We start from the raw sequence: 17199 nt of genomic DNA on the forward strand, positions 1-17199 counted from the left end.
CTTAGGTTTCCAGTTGGCTATCTAGACTTCTTGCATCCACAGTGCTGTTTGGTAAGGAATGTCATATGAGTTCTCTGTCGCATGGAGAATATTCACACTACGTAGTCTAATTCCAGCAGACAGCATTTAAAAGAATAACTTTTTTACTATTGGCAGATACAGATCATGTTCCTCAAAGCATTTGTTCCTATTTATACAAGAAAAGCAATGACACTGTTCTCATCTGCTGGTATAGGAACCTCTTTCAAGACTTTGGAGACATTCACTTGAATGTTGAATGGCTTTAAAAACTCAATGCTCTTCTGAACAAATGTTCCTTCCTTTTAAGCTTCTAAAAACTGATTCATTCTTTTAAATCTGTTGCAACTTTTTTTTTTCTAGAAAATGCACTTCCATGAGCTAAAGTGGTCAAGTTTGATATACCCTTTGAATTATCCTGCAAAGGGGCTTGCTTTCTCAGTCCACAGAGGCAAAACCTACAATAGTATTAACATTTTCGGTTCTGCTATCCACAAATACCTTATTCTGAAACCCTAGAGAAAATGTACCCTACAAAACAAAAGAATGCTTAATGGATTAATATATATAGCTTTTTAATTTTTACAAACTGTACAGATAACTGCCACAAATCTCAGGTGTTTTTACCATCTCAATGATTAAATCATCTCTGTAAGTAGCAGCAAAAATTTTATAACCTCTCAGGGCCTGCATCATTAAGTACTGAAAATAACTTGAAGTGCTGTGCAAAGCAAATGGTACAGTTGTAAACTCCTACAGACTCCTAGGAACTTGAAGCCTTTCTTAAGGCAATAGTCAGTAATATTTCACATAAATAGAAAGCTAATTCTCTACTTTTCATTATCAGATGTTCTAATCATTTTGGTATTGACATCTCCAGGTTTGCATTAGCATTGCTGTGCCTGCATACACCAGGTTGCCTATACCAACACATCTAGAATTGGTACATCTCTACCACCTCTCGCCACAACAGGCTTAAAACTAATCCACTGTCCATGAATAACAAGTTTCTCAACAGCAGCTTTTCAATACGGAGCTTGCAATCTGTCTCCCATTCACTTTGTCAAATTATGGTCCACATATCAGCCATTTGCAGCAGTGATATATCTGTCAGGCGTCAAGTACATTTCTTGCAAAGGAAAGTCTTTTTTAGGATTTTTTAACTTTCAAAATGTCTAATCCCAAACATGCAAAATAATGAGTCAGTTGCCAAAAAATCATGATGGCTTTTTTTTTTTTTAAATATGTTAATGTCTTTTCCTTTGCTTTCTGGAGCTTTTTCTAGGTCATGTTTTCAAGCTTTTCTCCAATGCCATAAGGGTTTCAAACATTATTAAAAAGAAAGCAACTGAGATCCATTTGTAATTGCATGTTTAAGAAAAACGTTTATTACCATCAAACTTAAACTGTGTTGAACTGACAACCAAGAATTTTCAGAAATGTTTTTGATCAAATAATCCTGAAATAGGAATACTCCTTCAAACCTGCTTTCTCTAGAGTTTTGTTTACATTACTTATGTATTTTTTTTCCAGATAACTAGATTTTACTAAAAGCAGGTTGTTTGACATGGAAAAAAGTCATTATTTAATGTTATCTTGAAAGACTCTTTACAATATCAAAATACGTGAGGTGCAAATTATACATCTCAATACATATACATACATATATCCTGACACAAACAGTGATTTCTTCATCTGAAATTTGCGATTTTCTCCCCCGTAATATTGAGTCCCCTTGAAATCTTTACCATGGATTTATTTTTTTCAGTGACGAGAAGACAGCTTTGTGTGACTGTGCATTACAAATCTTTTTAAAAGTTCTTCAGATTTCACCTGTTTTGTGGTGGAAATGTTCGTATTGATAAATGTAACCATTCATGTTAAACATCATCATCTCAGCTTATTTTTGTGGCACTCACTAATTTGTTTTCATTTAAAGAAGGAAAGGCATTCCTTTTTTTTTCATAACACAATTCCTCTGTTGGGCATTATCTAAGATCAGTACAGTGTCCTTCCTGTACTCCTTCTCTTTCATCCTTTCTGTCCTGAATAAAACTACCAGAGACTCAGCAGGAAACTAAGTGGGATTGCTCATGGTGTCTTGAAGTCACCCTTTCTTTCATTGTTTTTGCCTGTTAAACCTTGTTTTGCTCACCAATCCCTCTCCCGCATCCCATTGGATTCCCAACTTTCCTTTGTCAGCACCCTTGTTTGCGGCTAATTGAGCTCCTCTTCATTTTCCCTGCCCCATTCTCTTCCTCTTCCTCCCCTCTCAGTTTGCCCATCTCCTCAAGTTTCCCTCCTATGCCTTGTGTCAGTACTGTCCACAACGCGGCCAGGCCTGACCACCATGATCTAATGGGGCAGATCCTGGCTGACGAGGTATTTCACTGGTGCTTTACACTTTCGCCTGTTTCCTGTTTTCTGGGGCATGCACATGGATCACAGCGTACTTCTGCCACCACAAACTCTGGGCAATGGCTTCCACTCTGCTGGGACTGGAGACTATGGACTCTGCTGGCAGCTCGACCCAGCCAGCCTCAGAGGGCTGCCAGGGCAGCCTGACCCCATCTTTGCAACACGGCCGGGGAGATGGGCCGGGGGTCTCACAGAAGCACCTCAAGGGACCTGTCCGCGGCCACACTGGCAGCCTGAGGGTGGCCCAGTGAACCCCTCCCTCTCCCACCGCCACTTCCACCCGGCCCTCCGGCCTGGCCCCGGCCCCGCCGCGGAGGAGATGCCATAGTAACGGGACGGGCCCGGGCGGCGCCGGGAGCCGGGCGGGGAAGGCGTGTGGGAAAGGGCGGAGACGGCGGCGGGATGGCGGGCACGGCAGCGCCCCCTCTCTGCGACTCCCAGCCCCGTCCCCGGCGGCCGCAAATGGCTCTTCCTCTGCCGGCCCCTTTGTGTGAGGCACACTCGGAGCAGCAGCTCCGCGGCGGAGCGCGGTGCGTCCCCTGCCGCCGCCCGCCGAGAAGGGCCGAGCCGAGTCGAGCCGAGCCGAGTCGAGCCGAGCCGAGCCGAGCCGAGCCGAGCGAGCCGGGCGGCTCGGGGCGGCCATTCCAGCGCCTCGTCTCTCCGCTCACTCCCGGGGTACGCGGGGGCCCGGCCGCTGTCGCCGCCTCCCCCTTTATCCCCCCCCCCCCCCAAGGGCCCACTCCTCACTGTGAAGGGCAACCAAAACACACGGCCACCAAAAACCACCAAATAAAAAATAACAATCACAATCACAACAACAATAATAAAAAAAAAAGAGAAAGAACGGGAAAAGAACAGAGGGAGCAAGCGAGAGGGAGGGAGGGAGGGAGAAGCGAACCAACTCTGAGACTCCCATAAAGAGCGGCACGCACGGAGCGAGCGCCCCGGTGCCGATGCGTGGGGGAAACAATAAGTACTCGAAGTTACCTGCCCTGCCGTAGAAGAAGGAGGGTTCGTGGGTTCTCTCGCAGACATCTGCAGACCGGTGCTTTTTTGGAAGAGATTTTTTTTTTTTTCCTCTCCTCTCTCTCTCTTTACAAACCACAAACGGATGTGAGGCAGGGAAGGTGTTTGACTACTGAAGTCAGGCACCTCTTTTTTATCCTTCTCAGTCTTGTGTGTCCCCCCCTTCCCTCACACACACATACACTCACACTCCCCCCTTTTTTGCACCAACATTAACGACCCAAAGAAAAGGAAAGGAGTTTGCTTGATGTTTTAGTGAAATGGACGTAAGATTTTATTCGCCACCTCCTCAGCCTGCAGCCGCTCCTGATACGCCTTGTTTGGGACCTTCCCCCTGCCTGGACCCCTACTATTGCAACAAGGTGACTCGTGTTTTGTGTCGTCCGAGGTGTTTTATCTGTGCTGTCGGTGTGTGCTGTTGTCGCGGCGTGTTGCATGAGCGGGCGCTGCGCTTTGGCGAGCGGCGCACCAAGTTCCCGGGCGAGGCGGAGGGAGGGCAGCGGTACTTGCCGGGGTTTGGGGAGCGCAGTGCCGCCCGCCGCGGAGCGGTGCCGCCGGGACACACACCGGCTCCCCCGCAGGCACCCCAAATTAAACCCCCGGAGTAGTCTGGGGGCGGGCGGCTGGAGCGGGGGGGTGGAGGGGGGAGGCATTTTCCATAACATCTTTTCGGAGAAACGGCGTGGACGGGGATGCTGATGCGGGGGACTTGAATTTCCAAGGCTTCTGTTAATGAGAAAGATCGCGCCCCTCACAAATCGGCAGAAACTCTGCCCCGCAGTTCGTGTGTCAAAGCGGTACTTGGCGGTGCCGGGAGCGCGTTTGGGTATCTGTGTTTGTATGCGTGTGACATACATACACATACACATCTCTCTATATGCACAATAAGTGTGTATAGTGGTGACAAGTCGGTTCAGAACATTGGCTCGACACTGTCCCAGCTGTGCAACTGCCTTACCAATTTCTCTGTAACTTGATTAAACCTCTGCAAATAGGGTCAGTACCTGAGGAGACCTAAGTTTTAGGTTCCCGAGCCCAGGGGAAGGAGGAACCGCAGAGGAGGCCCGCGCTCGCCCAAATCCTGAGTCTGGTTCCGAGAGTTTGGTGCTACGGTCCGGGAACACTTTGCGTGACTTTTGCTGCCGAGGAAGGGGGCTGGGGTTCCTGCATTGTTACTGCCGCTGTGGCCTGAGCCAGCTGGTGCTTTATGCATGAGCTGCACTTTCTCTGCTGTTACGGAATGGGCTTTGCACATGAATAAAACGGTGGCTGTAGGAAACGATCGGGAAGTGCGAGTTGCCCAGAGCACTCCTTTGAGCACACCCCGGCCAAGGGGGGAGCAAGCCGGGAGAGAGCGATGTGTTCAAACCTGCGCGCTCGGGCGCTCGTTCGGGAGCCCGCCGTGGCAGCCCGTGGCGGGCTGCGGCAGCAGATGGCTTTTGGCAGCGCAAACTCCGCCGTGCGCAGGCTCCGCAGGGCCGGCCGCGGGTGCGGGGGGCGGCGGGGTCCGGGGGGCGCGGGGACCCGCCCGGCCCGGCTCGGCTCGGCTCGGCTCGGCCCGCGGCGGACAGCCCGGTCCCGCGCCCGGCTATTGTGACGGTCTCACGTGTCAGAGAGACGTTCCGAGCCGTCCCTTTCATCCCGAGCAGCTGCCTCGATTCAGAGATAAACAGCAAAATAGCGTGTGTCTGTGCTGAGGCGCGGAGGCTGCGGCGCCCGGGTGAAGCCCTCTCAGTTTTCCGGAAAGATTTCCCACATGGTCGCATCTACCAATCACAACAGAAAGGACCAAATTCATCCTGGCTGCATTTCACATATACTCAATGGAGTTATAGAATCCAGGGATAAATCTGGCCCTTTGTGGTGGATGCCTAAGGATATTTCAAGAGAGATCCCAGAGGTATGACTGTTAGCACTGTTTTAAGTAACTGTTTTGCAGCATCTGGTAAACCTGCCCTATAGATTGGAAGTTTGTGCCAGGAATGAACTTTGTTCAGCAGGAAGAGTTCAGATGCGTAGGAGCATTTATGTGTGCATTATTTTTTTGTTAGTCCTCTAAGTAATCATGGGGCTACTGCTGCCTTTCTTCTATGGCTTGCTGTTATTTTCTCTATTGTCAGTTTTGTAAATTGTAACAGTGAAATGTTGCCATGTGAAAATCCTGGGCTGATATTAATGACATAAGCACCAAAGTGTTTGACGACCCGTTTGGCAGTGAAACTGGACAGACGTTATTAAACCTATCAATGATTTAAAGCTTCAGAAAGAAGGTAATGACTTGAATACACATTTCAGTCATCATTCTTGAGATAGTGTACCAGATTTAATTTAAAAGTTAAATGCTTTGGAAAATCAGGAATTACTTTAATATATTAAATCATTTTCCAATTAAGTTCCTTAAATAATTTTTGGTGTGTTGCACTGCAAATCGAATAAATTAATTTAGAAAGTCGTTTCCAGAATTTCTTTACTAGCTGGCTAAAGCTTCTTTCAAGTCATGCCATGTATGAGGGAGCAAACTGTTCTTTTTAAATGCAAATGAGACACTCATTCTGTAGACAAGTTGCAACTCTTCTATTTCACTTTGCCTGAACTGATAATGTACTTAAAAGTGCACAGTCATAAGACATATGTTTTATGCTTGGAAAAGACTTACCAAGAATGTTTCAGTATAAGATACCGAGTATTGAACAAATGTCTTTTTCAGATGTCTTTGCCACTGACCACTGATTACATTAAATGGACAGAGTAGGTTTGCCAGGCCCCTTTGGAGGCATACACTTAGTGAACATTTCGTTTTTCACCCCCTTCACCCAGCATGATTAACATTGCTGTGAAAACTTATCTGACTTGTTCTAAACATGTCGTCATGTTACAGTGTTGCTCTGTCACTCATTTTCAGGCTCTGGGTATTTAGGGAGTTTGAAGGGCAGGAGGCCTGCAGAATTTTGTGTTCGGTGTATTTGGTTGAGTGTTTGCTTGAGTGATCTCTCCCAGGAAAGGAGATGGAGATGATGGAGTATGATGGATCCACGCTCTGGGTCAGAATGCTGATCTTCATTAGGTCTTAACCTGCAAAACTCATTCGAAACTGGATTTTGGTTCTTGTAAAGTTAGTTAAAACTTGCTTTTGGCCCTTATTAGAGGATTTGGCCCTATTTTTCATACCTGGGTTTTGGTGGTGTATTTTCTTTTACAAATTTGCCAGACTTTGATTCTTTACATTTTAAGTTTGCTTGAGCTGCTGGTAATTTAGAATGTATTCCACAAATGCTTAGCCTTTTAGGTTTTCTAATTGTTCTGTTAGCGCTAGTTTTTTTCCTGGTCAGATGATTGCTCACAGTATAAGAGTTCCCAGGCACATGCATGGGAGGTATTGACATGCACTTTTCTGTAGCCAAAGGAAAATGCAATAATGTAGATTCAAACATTCACGTCTTATCTTACAATTTTCAGTTGGCAGGCTTTGTTTCAGAAGACTGCTTAGATCTTTATTTTATAAACCTAAAATAGCATTCTAAGCATCTTAGCCTAATATTTCTGCGTCTGCTGTGAAAGCTCGTTATATTCTGCATATATTGTTATGCAGACTTTTCCTTGTTTCTTTTGCATTGCCCATGAAGAGAGAAAAGTGAAAGAACAATGCAAACAATGTTGGTTATGACAACTGTGTGAGGTATCTCTTATACAAACAGACAGAATGGACGGTATGCTGTGGTATATAGGTCAGCCTTTGAAATAACATAGTGGAGCTCTTACACTGGACAGATTTAGGGTTGGGGTTGTACTGTTCGACTCTTGAAACTTGAAGCATAATTACATTTCAGATATGTACAGGCTAATGCGAATAGTCTGTTCGGTTGAAGTTTATTTTGGGAAGCATCGCATTCCGTAATTTTGTTGAATGCTATAAAAGAAATAACTTTGATAATCCAAGTGTCTTAATTTGATAGAAGAATATGGCCACTGATTTTGAGCTGCTTGAAATGATAAGTTTAAATGTTTATGTAAAGAGCAATAAATAACAGCCTTGTGGCTTTCTACATTGAAGTGTCATCTCCAAAGACTGCTTTGATCAGTACTGTAAGAAGGATTGGTATATTTTAATTTTAATACTTGCAACTTTGCAGTGTTTTCAGATATCTGCTCACATAAAGTGCAGTTATATAATTATAGTTTGACACAGCTAATGACAGGGATGCTGACCTCTGCCAACAGTAGGCAGAAAATAATGGTCTTTACTGCTCCCAATGGTTAGCCCTGCAGAATTATGCACTGGATTCTTCTGTGATTTGCTACCTTGTTCAAAAATACGGGAGCCTACAACTCATCTTTCTTGTATTCACTGGTAGTTGTCAGTGCAGTGGAAAAATACAGCCAGACAGCAGAGGTAAAATGATAGACTGTAGTTGTTTTTAAAGAGAGGAGTAAGAGGAAAAAGGAGGGAGAGGGAAGCAAAACCTTTCAAAATGGAAAAAACAGAGTGGCATTGGGTAGAAGTGGATAAGGAGATATAATACAGTGCTTTGTAAGCAGGTAAAATCCCACTCGTAGTCAGAATTCCACAGAGCAGAAGTGCATATATTTATACTCGGCATTTAGACTAATTTATTGTGTAAACTTAACTCTACCATAGAGACTACTCTAAATACAATGTTCCATGGTTTACAAAGTGTACGTTATTTCCAGTGGCATTCTTACATTCTTCCATCCAGTCTCTATCTGAAACTCAGAATTGTGGCAAGCAAGTGCTCTGAAGGGCGGCTCTAAAGTTGAAATGCTGTGTTACTGTTTTGACAGAATTTTAGATTATGCTCATATTGTTTATTCTGGACATATTTTTTTCACTTAGAGAATTACTTGTCCTCTACTGCATTAGAATCATACTTTAAATTTGTTGCTGTTTTTTAAAGGAAAGATTGGACAGTTGCATTATGGCTGACTGTTGATTTTCAAGTGTTAAGGGTTTTAGTTTCAAAAATACCACATAGGAAGAAGGGAAATGGACTTTTCTTTCCTGTGTTACTAGACCTTAGTATGTAGTCTTAGAGTTTTGGGCAAGCCTCAGGTGTGCCTCCTGAAATTCCAGTGTTTCAGAAAAGAAGTGGTTCCAAGTTTAGTGGAATAAAGGAAACAATTTATGTGTGTGCTTTTGAGAAATCTTTCTCAAAGATGTCTATAAACCAAAGCACTTGCAGCACTTTTTTTTTTCTTTCTGCGAAACATCAGTTCCTTCAGAGGAATTATGTTTTATTCTCTTACAGAGTGATGCATTTCAACTCTAGGGCATTAGCCTCCATCAGCCTATCAAGAGGTCTTCTGAAAAAAAGTGTAAACAGTAAACTACCAAGAATGCTGAATTAGCTAAACACTACATTACATACGCAGTACCTTTGTTTTCATTAAACCAAAGAGCAGCCGGAGCTGCATTTGAGAAGGTGAAAACTGTGGAAGACTGGGCAGTCACAGCTGTTGAATTTGGGGCTTGTTGGGCATGTTAACTGGGAAGAACTGAATACCCTCCGATCCTCAGATTCCCATCTTAGCAGGACTATCTTGTCTTGCTAAGAATGTAGAGAAGCATTTGAAAGCGCACTATGTTTAAAACACATCTTATGTTTAAGAAGAGAATTATCCTAATCGTGGTAGGATTTAGATAAAAATTCTTGGATATTTAAATCCCGTATTGATGGTGGATATAACAAAGCTTAGACGTTGGAAGTAAAAAGCTTCCTTTGACGGCACTCTCAGCATGGCTCAAGAGTGACCTGAAAGCACCACTTCGTGTGGTGAGAGGGTAGTCCCTGGATCAATGCAGACCTTGGCTTCTGGAACTGACAGCAGAGGCAATTAGTGGCAGCTTTGTTTATCTTTTTGAAGAGGATACATGCTCTTTGAATGTCTAGCATGGACTGCATACACCGAAGTACTTATTTTAAATATAGCCTAGATTTAAATGTTTTGTTGTTGCGGTTGAACTGTGTGATTGCTGTAGGTCCCTTCCAACTGAAATAGTCTATTCTACTGTTTTAGTTATGCAACTGGGTTACCGATTTTCTGCCCAAGGAATGTTTTCTCATTAAAAACGTTGAGTTACAAACTGCTCCAAAACATGGTTTATAACAGATTCGCCAAATGACTCTTAATTATAGCAATGCTTCCAAAATACTTTCAAGCATGGAATTCACATCAACCCAAATGAGATTTCCTTGGTCATAATGCTTTTCCCTACAGCGTTCAGTTCGAAAACGGCAGCGTTGCATTATTCTATGGTTAGGCACACATTATGTAGCAGCAACAACAAACACTGCCCTGCCACACTCTCGTCCCTCTTCTGCTGGAATGTCTGCCTTTTATGTTCATCGGTAGTGATCAGTTTTTCAGTTAATAAGTCAGGGCATGGAATAAAATGTTTAAATCTTGACTTAGACCTTCAAACTTAAAATTGCTTTTCAGCAGACATCTTAGTGCAATCGATATTTGCAATGTCTGTGGTTTTATTTTGCTTCTTATGTTTGCAGTAAGTAGTTTATTTTTATCATTTGAATTTCATATGGCTCTAATAATATTTGTATTTTATCTTTCAATTGCACATACGCTAACACTGTTCTTGAACTGTTCATTTAGTATTTTTCCATGGGCTGCTATTTGATTTGCCACAGATACTTGTAGTATGGTTTCCTCCCAAGAAACACGCTGCTTTCTAAGTTGCAAAACATACTTGAATTACATGAGCATCTGACAAGTCCAGGTTAGTGAAATGTCAGAATGTTTTAGCATTCACATTCTTGACTGTTAAACCACTCTCTACCAATCAAAAGTGGCACGAGTGGCTTTTTTCAAAGGTAGTGCTGGCTAAGCATGGAAATTGAGCTGCTGTGGTGGTACTTTTGTCTCCTGCTATTGTTGTTGATGATTATATGGTCTTAAAGGTTAAATGAAAGTTACTGTAGCTGGTATGTATTTTTGTTATATTAAGAAAATCTGCAGTGAACTCCAGTTCTTATTCTATATGCAAGAAGAAATCAGAACTCTGAAATCAGAGAGTGATAACCTGTACTTAGGGAAATGGGTCAGTAAAGGAAGTATGAAGTCTGCGATGTGAAGCAAAAGATTTATCCAGACAGTTCCTGGCAGAAGAGAAGATTATATAAACATGTAAATTCCTATTGTATCTATGCTACTCTATATGTATATACACAGGCAGATTTCTGCTTTGTTATATATTGCTGAGTTTGAAGGAAGTGAACTTACTCTGAGAATACATAATTTCTATCCTGTACTGTAAGTAACTGGGTTTTTGAAGTCATATTCTGTTCACAGTTGCCAAAAGTGTGTAGGTTTGTGTTCATGAATAAGAGAAAACATTTGTTTGTCATACAATACTTGTGTTTGCCTCAACCTGAAATAATAATAAATAGAAAATGGAAAAACCATGGTGAAAAGGGGTGATAACCTTTCCAAAAAGTATAATTGATCATTTGGCAGACAAAGTTGTGAGCATTAGTCATAGAAACCTGCAGATAGTAGAGGCTTAATATCAAAGCTAATGATTTATTTTATGTTAATGACTTTCTGCTAGGGCATAAAAGACTGTTCATAATGGACTCTCAGTGCTGTGTTCAGTTGCGAAGGCTAATGGGATAATCTTACCCAAAATTAAGCTCTTTGAAGTAAATCATGGTGTTGTTTTTTCAAGTTAACTCTTGAAAATGTATTGGCAAACTGATTCTTTTAAGAACTGCCTGTAATCTTTATAGGGAAATATAAGACAAGTTCTTTTTTCTTCACTAGCAGTTTTCTTAATTGTGTTGGAAATAGATGTTTATGTTTTTTTTACGGTTCTGAAGAATAATATTCAAGATGTGGAAGTCATTTACTTCGGTGTTTTTATCATAGTGCAATAAGTTTTTGTGAGGCACAGTTGTTTTTACAGGTTGAACAAAGGAAAAGAAGAATTATTATTTTAATGGCTGAGCCAGTTATTTGCTAAATGGCAGTAAAACTCTTAGTTTTGCATTGAGAAGTTTTTTAAATCATGTTTACAATTAGTTATAACAAACATTATATTTCAATAAGAGATAATTTGCCTACTAAAGTTCACATAATGTGCTAATCATGTGTAGTGGTTAATAAAGGCCTCCTATCTCACTCCCCTGATGGCTATAAAAGGCTATTATGTTCATGGCAGCAGTTCAGGTACAGCTGCTGTGTGTTAATAATGCATCATTGTCCCACTAATAAACACAGCAAAGGTCAGCAACCCAGAGCACCTAAAACACCCATTCTCTTTCCAAAATATTTATTAACACCTTAATGGTGTATCTATTCATTTTGGTTAGGTTTATATCAGTTAATGACCCTCATGGAATACTGTGTGTTCAGGTTTTGCAACCTACATGCTGTTCTGGGCTGTTGAACTCATCCTTTCTTTTTCATCACAACCATGTGTTGTTTCTTTAAGACTAGCATTCCATGGTCACTTTATGATTAACTTATTTTGTTACTTAGTTTGACAGTTTTCATTTTTTTCATCTACTAATTTAAGATTCTGTTTAGAGCCTGAATTTTCATTACTTAAGAGTCTTTATAGAAATTCTAACAACATGCTAAAAAACTATGTGACTGTAACACATTCTCACGTGTGCACAGAGAGATGCATGTATACATGTGTGTGTATGAGCACTACTTCCTCTAGGTTCCACATGTAATTTTATACTAGTTACTTATGTTTTCCTTTTTAGCATAGATTGTTGTATTCATAAAGGTTTTTTAAAATGCAGTTTCTACAGACAAAGAACATACTCACATGGGATTTCCATTTTGCCAGGGAAACATGCAAATCAATAGGCCAGCACTTATCTACATTAAAATTAGGCACACTGTAATTTATGGGTGCAGTGATATTGTATTTGTCTTGCATAGCCTGAGATATTCTTTAAGGTAGCCTGGCTATGTGTCCGTAGAGAAAACCAAAAGTGTTAATTGAACTAAATCTCATTTTCTCATCTTGTAGTATTGCCTTTTGTTTTCGGTTACTTATTTTGAAAACCTGATTTTAATTTTTTTTTTGTGCTGTGTGATTTACAAACAAATGTTCAGAGGGCAGAAAAATACCACTACACTTCCATCAAGAGGAATGAAAAAGCTTAGCTAGCTGATGGGTTTCTACTTGGTGTAGCACATAGCTACAATGACACATTTGTCATGCTTTAAATATATAATACATACAATAAAATATGTACAGGCACAGTTGTGATATATGTAGTGTCTGGCTCCATTGCTATTGTTTGTAGTCTCTACGGTTGTCATACATTGTTCTTTGCACATCATACCCTTACAGCAGAATTTGACACAATTTCTAGCTTTCAGTCCTGCACCATTTTCATTGCACAATATACATGAGTTTGACAGGGTGTGTTGAGGACAACTCTGGCAAGCAATTGATATTTTGAAGTGGCAAGCGTTTCAGCAGCTGCCTGCTTGTGAAAAAGGAATGATAAGGTATACTGTATTGTTAGTTTCAGGCAAAGCGTTAAGGTTTAAGCTCTGTAAAAATGTACACATTATTCGTCAGTGGTGAAGCAAGTCTTTTATGTTTTTTAGAGCTTAGCTCTCTGGCTGATGTGAACTAGAATGACATTGGTTTAATGGTCAGTAAATGAATAGGAGTGCTTTGAATTTGAACCACTGCCAATTTTGCACCGACAAAGAGACTGACAAAAGAAAGATTTTATGTGAAAGCTAAGCACAAGCAATGTTTGGGGAGGGGGGGAGAGGGGCAGAGGAACCCAACAGAAATATTCTCCAATGCAGCCTTGTAATGATTCTAAAATTGTTAAAACACATCCATTTTGCATGGCTCATCGGCTATGAATCTAAGCTGTTTCATCTAATGTTCTTTAAAACCTGTTGTATGCACATAGTCTTTTAGAATATATTCATATGGAATTTACAGTGTGTTTTTCTAAATACCACACTGTGCCCTGAAGGCCTGTTGGCAGAACATCAGAGTTGTCCACTGCTGGAGTTCCCAAGTCTCTCTCTATCTGGTAGTGGGAAATTGTGGTTTAATCAGTTATGGCACTTTCAGTGTGTAACATTCATTAGTAAGGCAATTTGTCATGACTGTTAATAGTCAGGATGCATCTGCTCTCTCTTCAGTTATGGAGTGTGATAAGCAAGAGGGCAAATATTTCAATATTTAATAATATTAGCATGTTTGAAAACTGTAATTCAAGGTTAGTGCTCAAAACACAAACAGCAGATTGCTAACAACCTATTTATTTTTACTGGTTTTACCTTTACAGATTGGATGCTCTTACAAGTTGTGCATTGTCTAACTGGGTATTAGAAAGTAAATGTTAGCATCTTCAGTGTTTAACAAAGACTTTTCCTCTGTTATCATAAATTGAAAGTCAGGATATTTGCAAGGAGTTGCAAATACTTATAATTGAACCACATAATTTTCCAGTGTCTCAGTAATAAATTGTTCACAGTATCATTTTTGGCAGTAGCAGGCCATTTAGTGTTAGTTTAGCGACCGGGCAGTTTATAATGTTAGAAAAGATATTCGATGCCTACCAAATAGACAACATGCAATTAGAATAATGTTCTCTTCTCACTAAAAACGAGCTTGTAATCATTGTTCATTGTTCTAAGTATGAAAGGATAAATTGTTTCCTACAGTCAAGAGAGGTTAGAAGGTTTTTTTTCACATATATCTGATAACCCTCATGTATTACATAATATGATACCTTCACACACAATAGCTTTGTGACACATTTTAATTTTTAATGAAAAGCCCCAAAATTTTAACATAATTATTTCTTTAGAAACTGAGCCCAATCTTGGTAAAATCCGTTCTTGCTGGTAACAAAAGCTGTTACTGTTTAAGTTCCTGTTCAGCAGTTAGTTGGTACGCTTCACTGGATGTTGTCAAAAAGGCTTTTCTCTTGATTGACAACCCCGTAGGAATGTGAATGGAGATTTTAATTGCATATCATGTGTGCATATCAGAGTGAGTGGATTCACTGACTCTGCTTAGCTGTGTATCTCTACAGGTCAGCCATGCCAAAACACTTTTTCTTTAAATAAGCAATTGATATATTTTCTAATGGGAGAGAAAAAGGGCATGCAAGTGAAGAATGGACTGTAAAGAGAAAGGTTCTTGTGAATTTTGAAAGAAAAATATGTGTAATGAGTTTTCAGAAAATTTTAACACAATTAAGAAGTGTTTTGAGGATGTAAATTCATATCAAGTCTAAGTTAGCCAAAGACTGCTGGAATATATTTTTCTTCTGGCATTTGCTACCTGAAGTGTATTTATCTTTTTCCTTTTTTTTTCCCCCCTAAAAGTACTTTGAACAAAATCAGTTAAAAAAAAAAAGTAAAGTGAGTGGAAAAATTTACTGAGGCAGGCTGCCCTTGTGCTTGCACCTTTACAGAGATTTGGGGATATGATATGATGAGGGTTTCTTCATGTGTATGTGAGAGATAGTGGGCTTTCTCATTCATACTGGTTTTGATCCACACTCTTTGAGCAACACTGTTGATTTGGGAGGAGATTTACCTCGATAAGGACCTCAGTTTTAAGTCTGATAATAAAACTGAGTTTTAATAATATCAGCTGTAATATCACTTAAATGTAACAAAGCAAAATATTCATTCTTATGAATAGCAATTAGATTTTGATGTCTCAAATTAGATTCCAGGTTTCATTTTACATCAGAAACCACTGCATTGACTGTATTCTTTCTAAAGCTCATAAAGCATTGGCAACTGAAAGCACAGCTACAGGACAATTGAGAGGAACTTTTAGCTGAGCTGGTGTTTTGTGCCCGGACAGGGACATTGAAATCTAAAGGGGGATGACAGTTGCATTTTTCTGGGAGGACCCAGGGGAAGGAATTGTTAATTAATCAAAAAGTTTCTTTCCTGGTTTGTCCTGGTTTGTTTTGAATGAAAAGCAAATTGACTCCCTTTTGCTCTTTCACTCTTTGTGTAAGACCAGCTCACACTTTCAGGTTATATTTGGGTAAAAAGTATGGGAATGGAGGATGCCATTGAGGGCATTGTTGAGGGCACATCACCTGGTCTGACAACATACTGTTTAACCATGGCACCTATATGGAGTTTGTTCACTCCTGTGTTGAATTAAAGTTTATCTCGCCCAATTACAGCCTGAACATCAGTAAACCCTTAGGAGTGCTTAAAAACAGTGAATATCTGAAGAAGAAAACCAACAAGATTTTCCTTTATTTCTAATTAAGCAGACCCCTTCTGACTTAATATATGACATCAGTGGATGGCTGGATGTATTAGGAACTGACAGTGCCACGGATTTTCAGGATTTGTAAGTGAAAAATAAAGTACCAGGTCCACAAGGCTCCCAAAGCCAGGGAAAACTCTAGACTTTGAAAGTCAGAACCTGAAAGAAGTGAAGAACTTTTAGATTTATTTTTCATTGTTAGATTGTTCAACGTGATAAAGCTTGTAACTAAGTTTTTGATAAAAATAAGAGTGGATCCTGAAGGTGTAATTTTGGACTAACACCAGGACCATTTTTGTAAATCACCATAGTAGCTCTTGTAATAATGGTGAGAAGATTACAACATTGATGTTGTAAGGACCTCATTTGTTCAGGACTTTGTTCAGTTACAAAGTCAAACACCTTAATGCTGGAAATGAGAGATTTAAGGATGTTTTCATTTTGCTCTTTGTTATGTTGTCATTGGCGGGAACTGATGAAGTAAAACAGCAGATGTGGAATAAGTGAACACACCATTGCAACTTTATCATTGACGCAGTTGCAAATGGCACCTGACTTAGGCTTTCAGGCAGCCTCAAATCTGGCATTTTCTACGTTTTGACCACTTGACTTTGTAACCCAAATAATATTCTTTCAAAAATACTTTCTTTTTTGTGTTGCTAATTCATTGGATCATATCCATGACGTTCATTGTTGTTGTCTATTAGGAGTATTTGAGTCACTTCAGCATTGCTGCGTAGATTTTTCCGCACAGATTTTTCTACTGCAGAGTTAACTCTTGTTAGTAGCAGGGAGAATCTTGTCATGGTGAGTGAGAGGAGCACCAAGTCTTGCTGTGGCTAGTAAAATCTTGATCTTTTTCTTACCAGTTCCTTCAGTCTGTGGATACTTTGACACAGGCTGTCATGAGGTATGCTTAAATTCTAAAGATTTTGGATCAAACATGAGAATATGTGTGTTATTTTGTCATTTGTCTGGTCATTATTTTCTGCCATTCACTTATCAGAATATTTCCTTATTTTTACTATTGAGCTTGCAATGGACCTGTAAAAAGCTGAAAATACAGTATTGGAATGCATATTTCTATTTATTAGGAGTTAAAAATAGAAGAGTATCATAATCATCAGGTCTTATTCTGGGTAAGGATGTAACACTGTGAGTAAACATGAGCTTTCCACACACTCTGGTAGCTGACTGTTGTTCAGTCAAGTGTGGGAGAGGACAGCAGGGAAAGGGGGCACTGAGTGTTTAAGGAACTCATCTAAGGAAAAGAGCTGGGGCTGTGGTCTCAGCGCTGGTTTAAGCATGTGTTTGTATTTTACCATAACTGAACACTGGTTTCCTTTCTGCCCTTATGTTTCACTTAAGAAAGGACAATCCCTTCCTCCTTTTTGTTTCACATATTCTCCCTGATGAAAAGGCAGGTGAATTACAACCTTGGAATGAGTATCTGTCACCAAGGATTA

At 40.5% G+C, this 17199-nt stretch overlaps 1 protein-coding gene and 1 long non-coding RNA gene across 5 annotated transcripts in view; one reads left to right on the forward strand and one right to left on the reverse strand.

Annotated features, from left to right (window-relative positions):
• Nucleotides 1-3538, reverse strand: part of LOC135413162 (uncharacterized) — a 31306-nt gene extending 27768 nt beyond the window's left edge. For both annotated transcript variants that reach the window (XR_010430116.1, XR_010430115.1), the window contains exon 1: nt 3424-3538. This is a non-coding gene — a long non-coding RNA (uncharacterized LOC135413162). The remainder of the gene's footprint in view (nt 1-3423) is intronic.
• A 149-nt stretch (nt 3539-3687) lies between these two features.
• Nucleotides 3688-17199, forward strand: part of TOX (thymocyte selection associated high mobility group box) — a 225634-nt gene continuing 212122 nt past the window's right edge. For 2 of the 3 annotated variants that reach the window (XM_064652376.1, XM_064652397.1), the window contains exon 1: nt 5117-5362. In XM_064652376.1, coding sequence (XP_064508446.1) covers nt 5219-5362 — 144 coding nt within the window. In that variant the 5' untranslated portion in view covers nt 5117-5218. Of the gene's footprint in view, nt 3825-5116; nt 5363-17199 lie in introns of those variants that run through there. The other variant, XM_064652387.1, reaches the window with a different exon arrangement.

The sequence above is a fragment of the Pseudopipra pipra genome, chromosome 1, assembly GCF_036250125.1.
Source record: "Pseudopipra pipra isolate bDixPip1 chromosome 1, bDixPip1.hap1, whole genome shotgun sequence".
Lineage (NCBI taxonomy): Eukaryota > Metazoa > Chordata > Aves > Passeriformes > Pipridae > Pseudopipra > Pseudopipra pipra.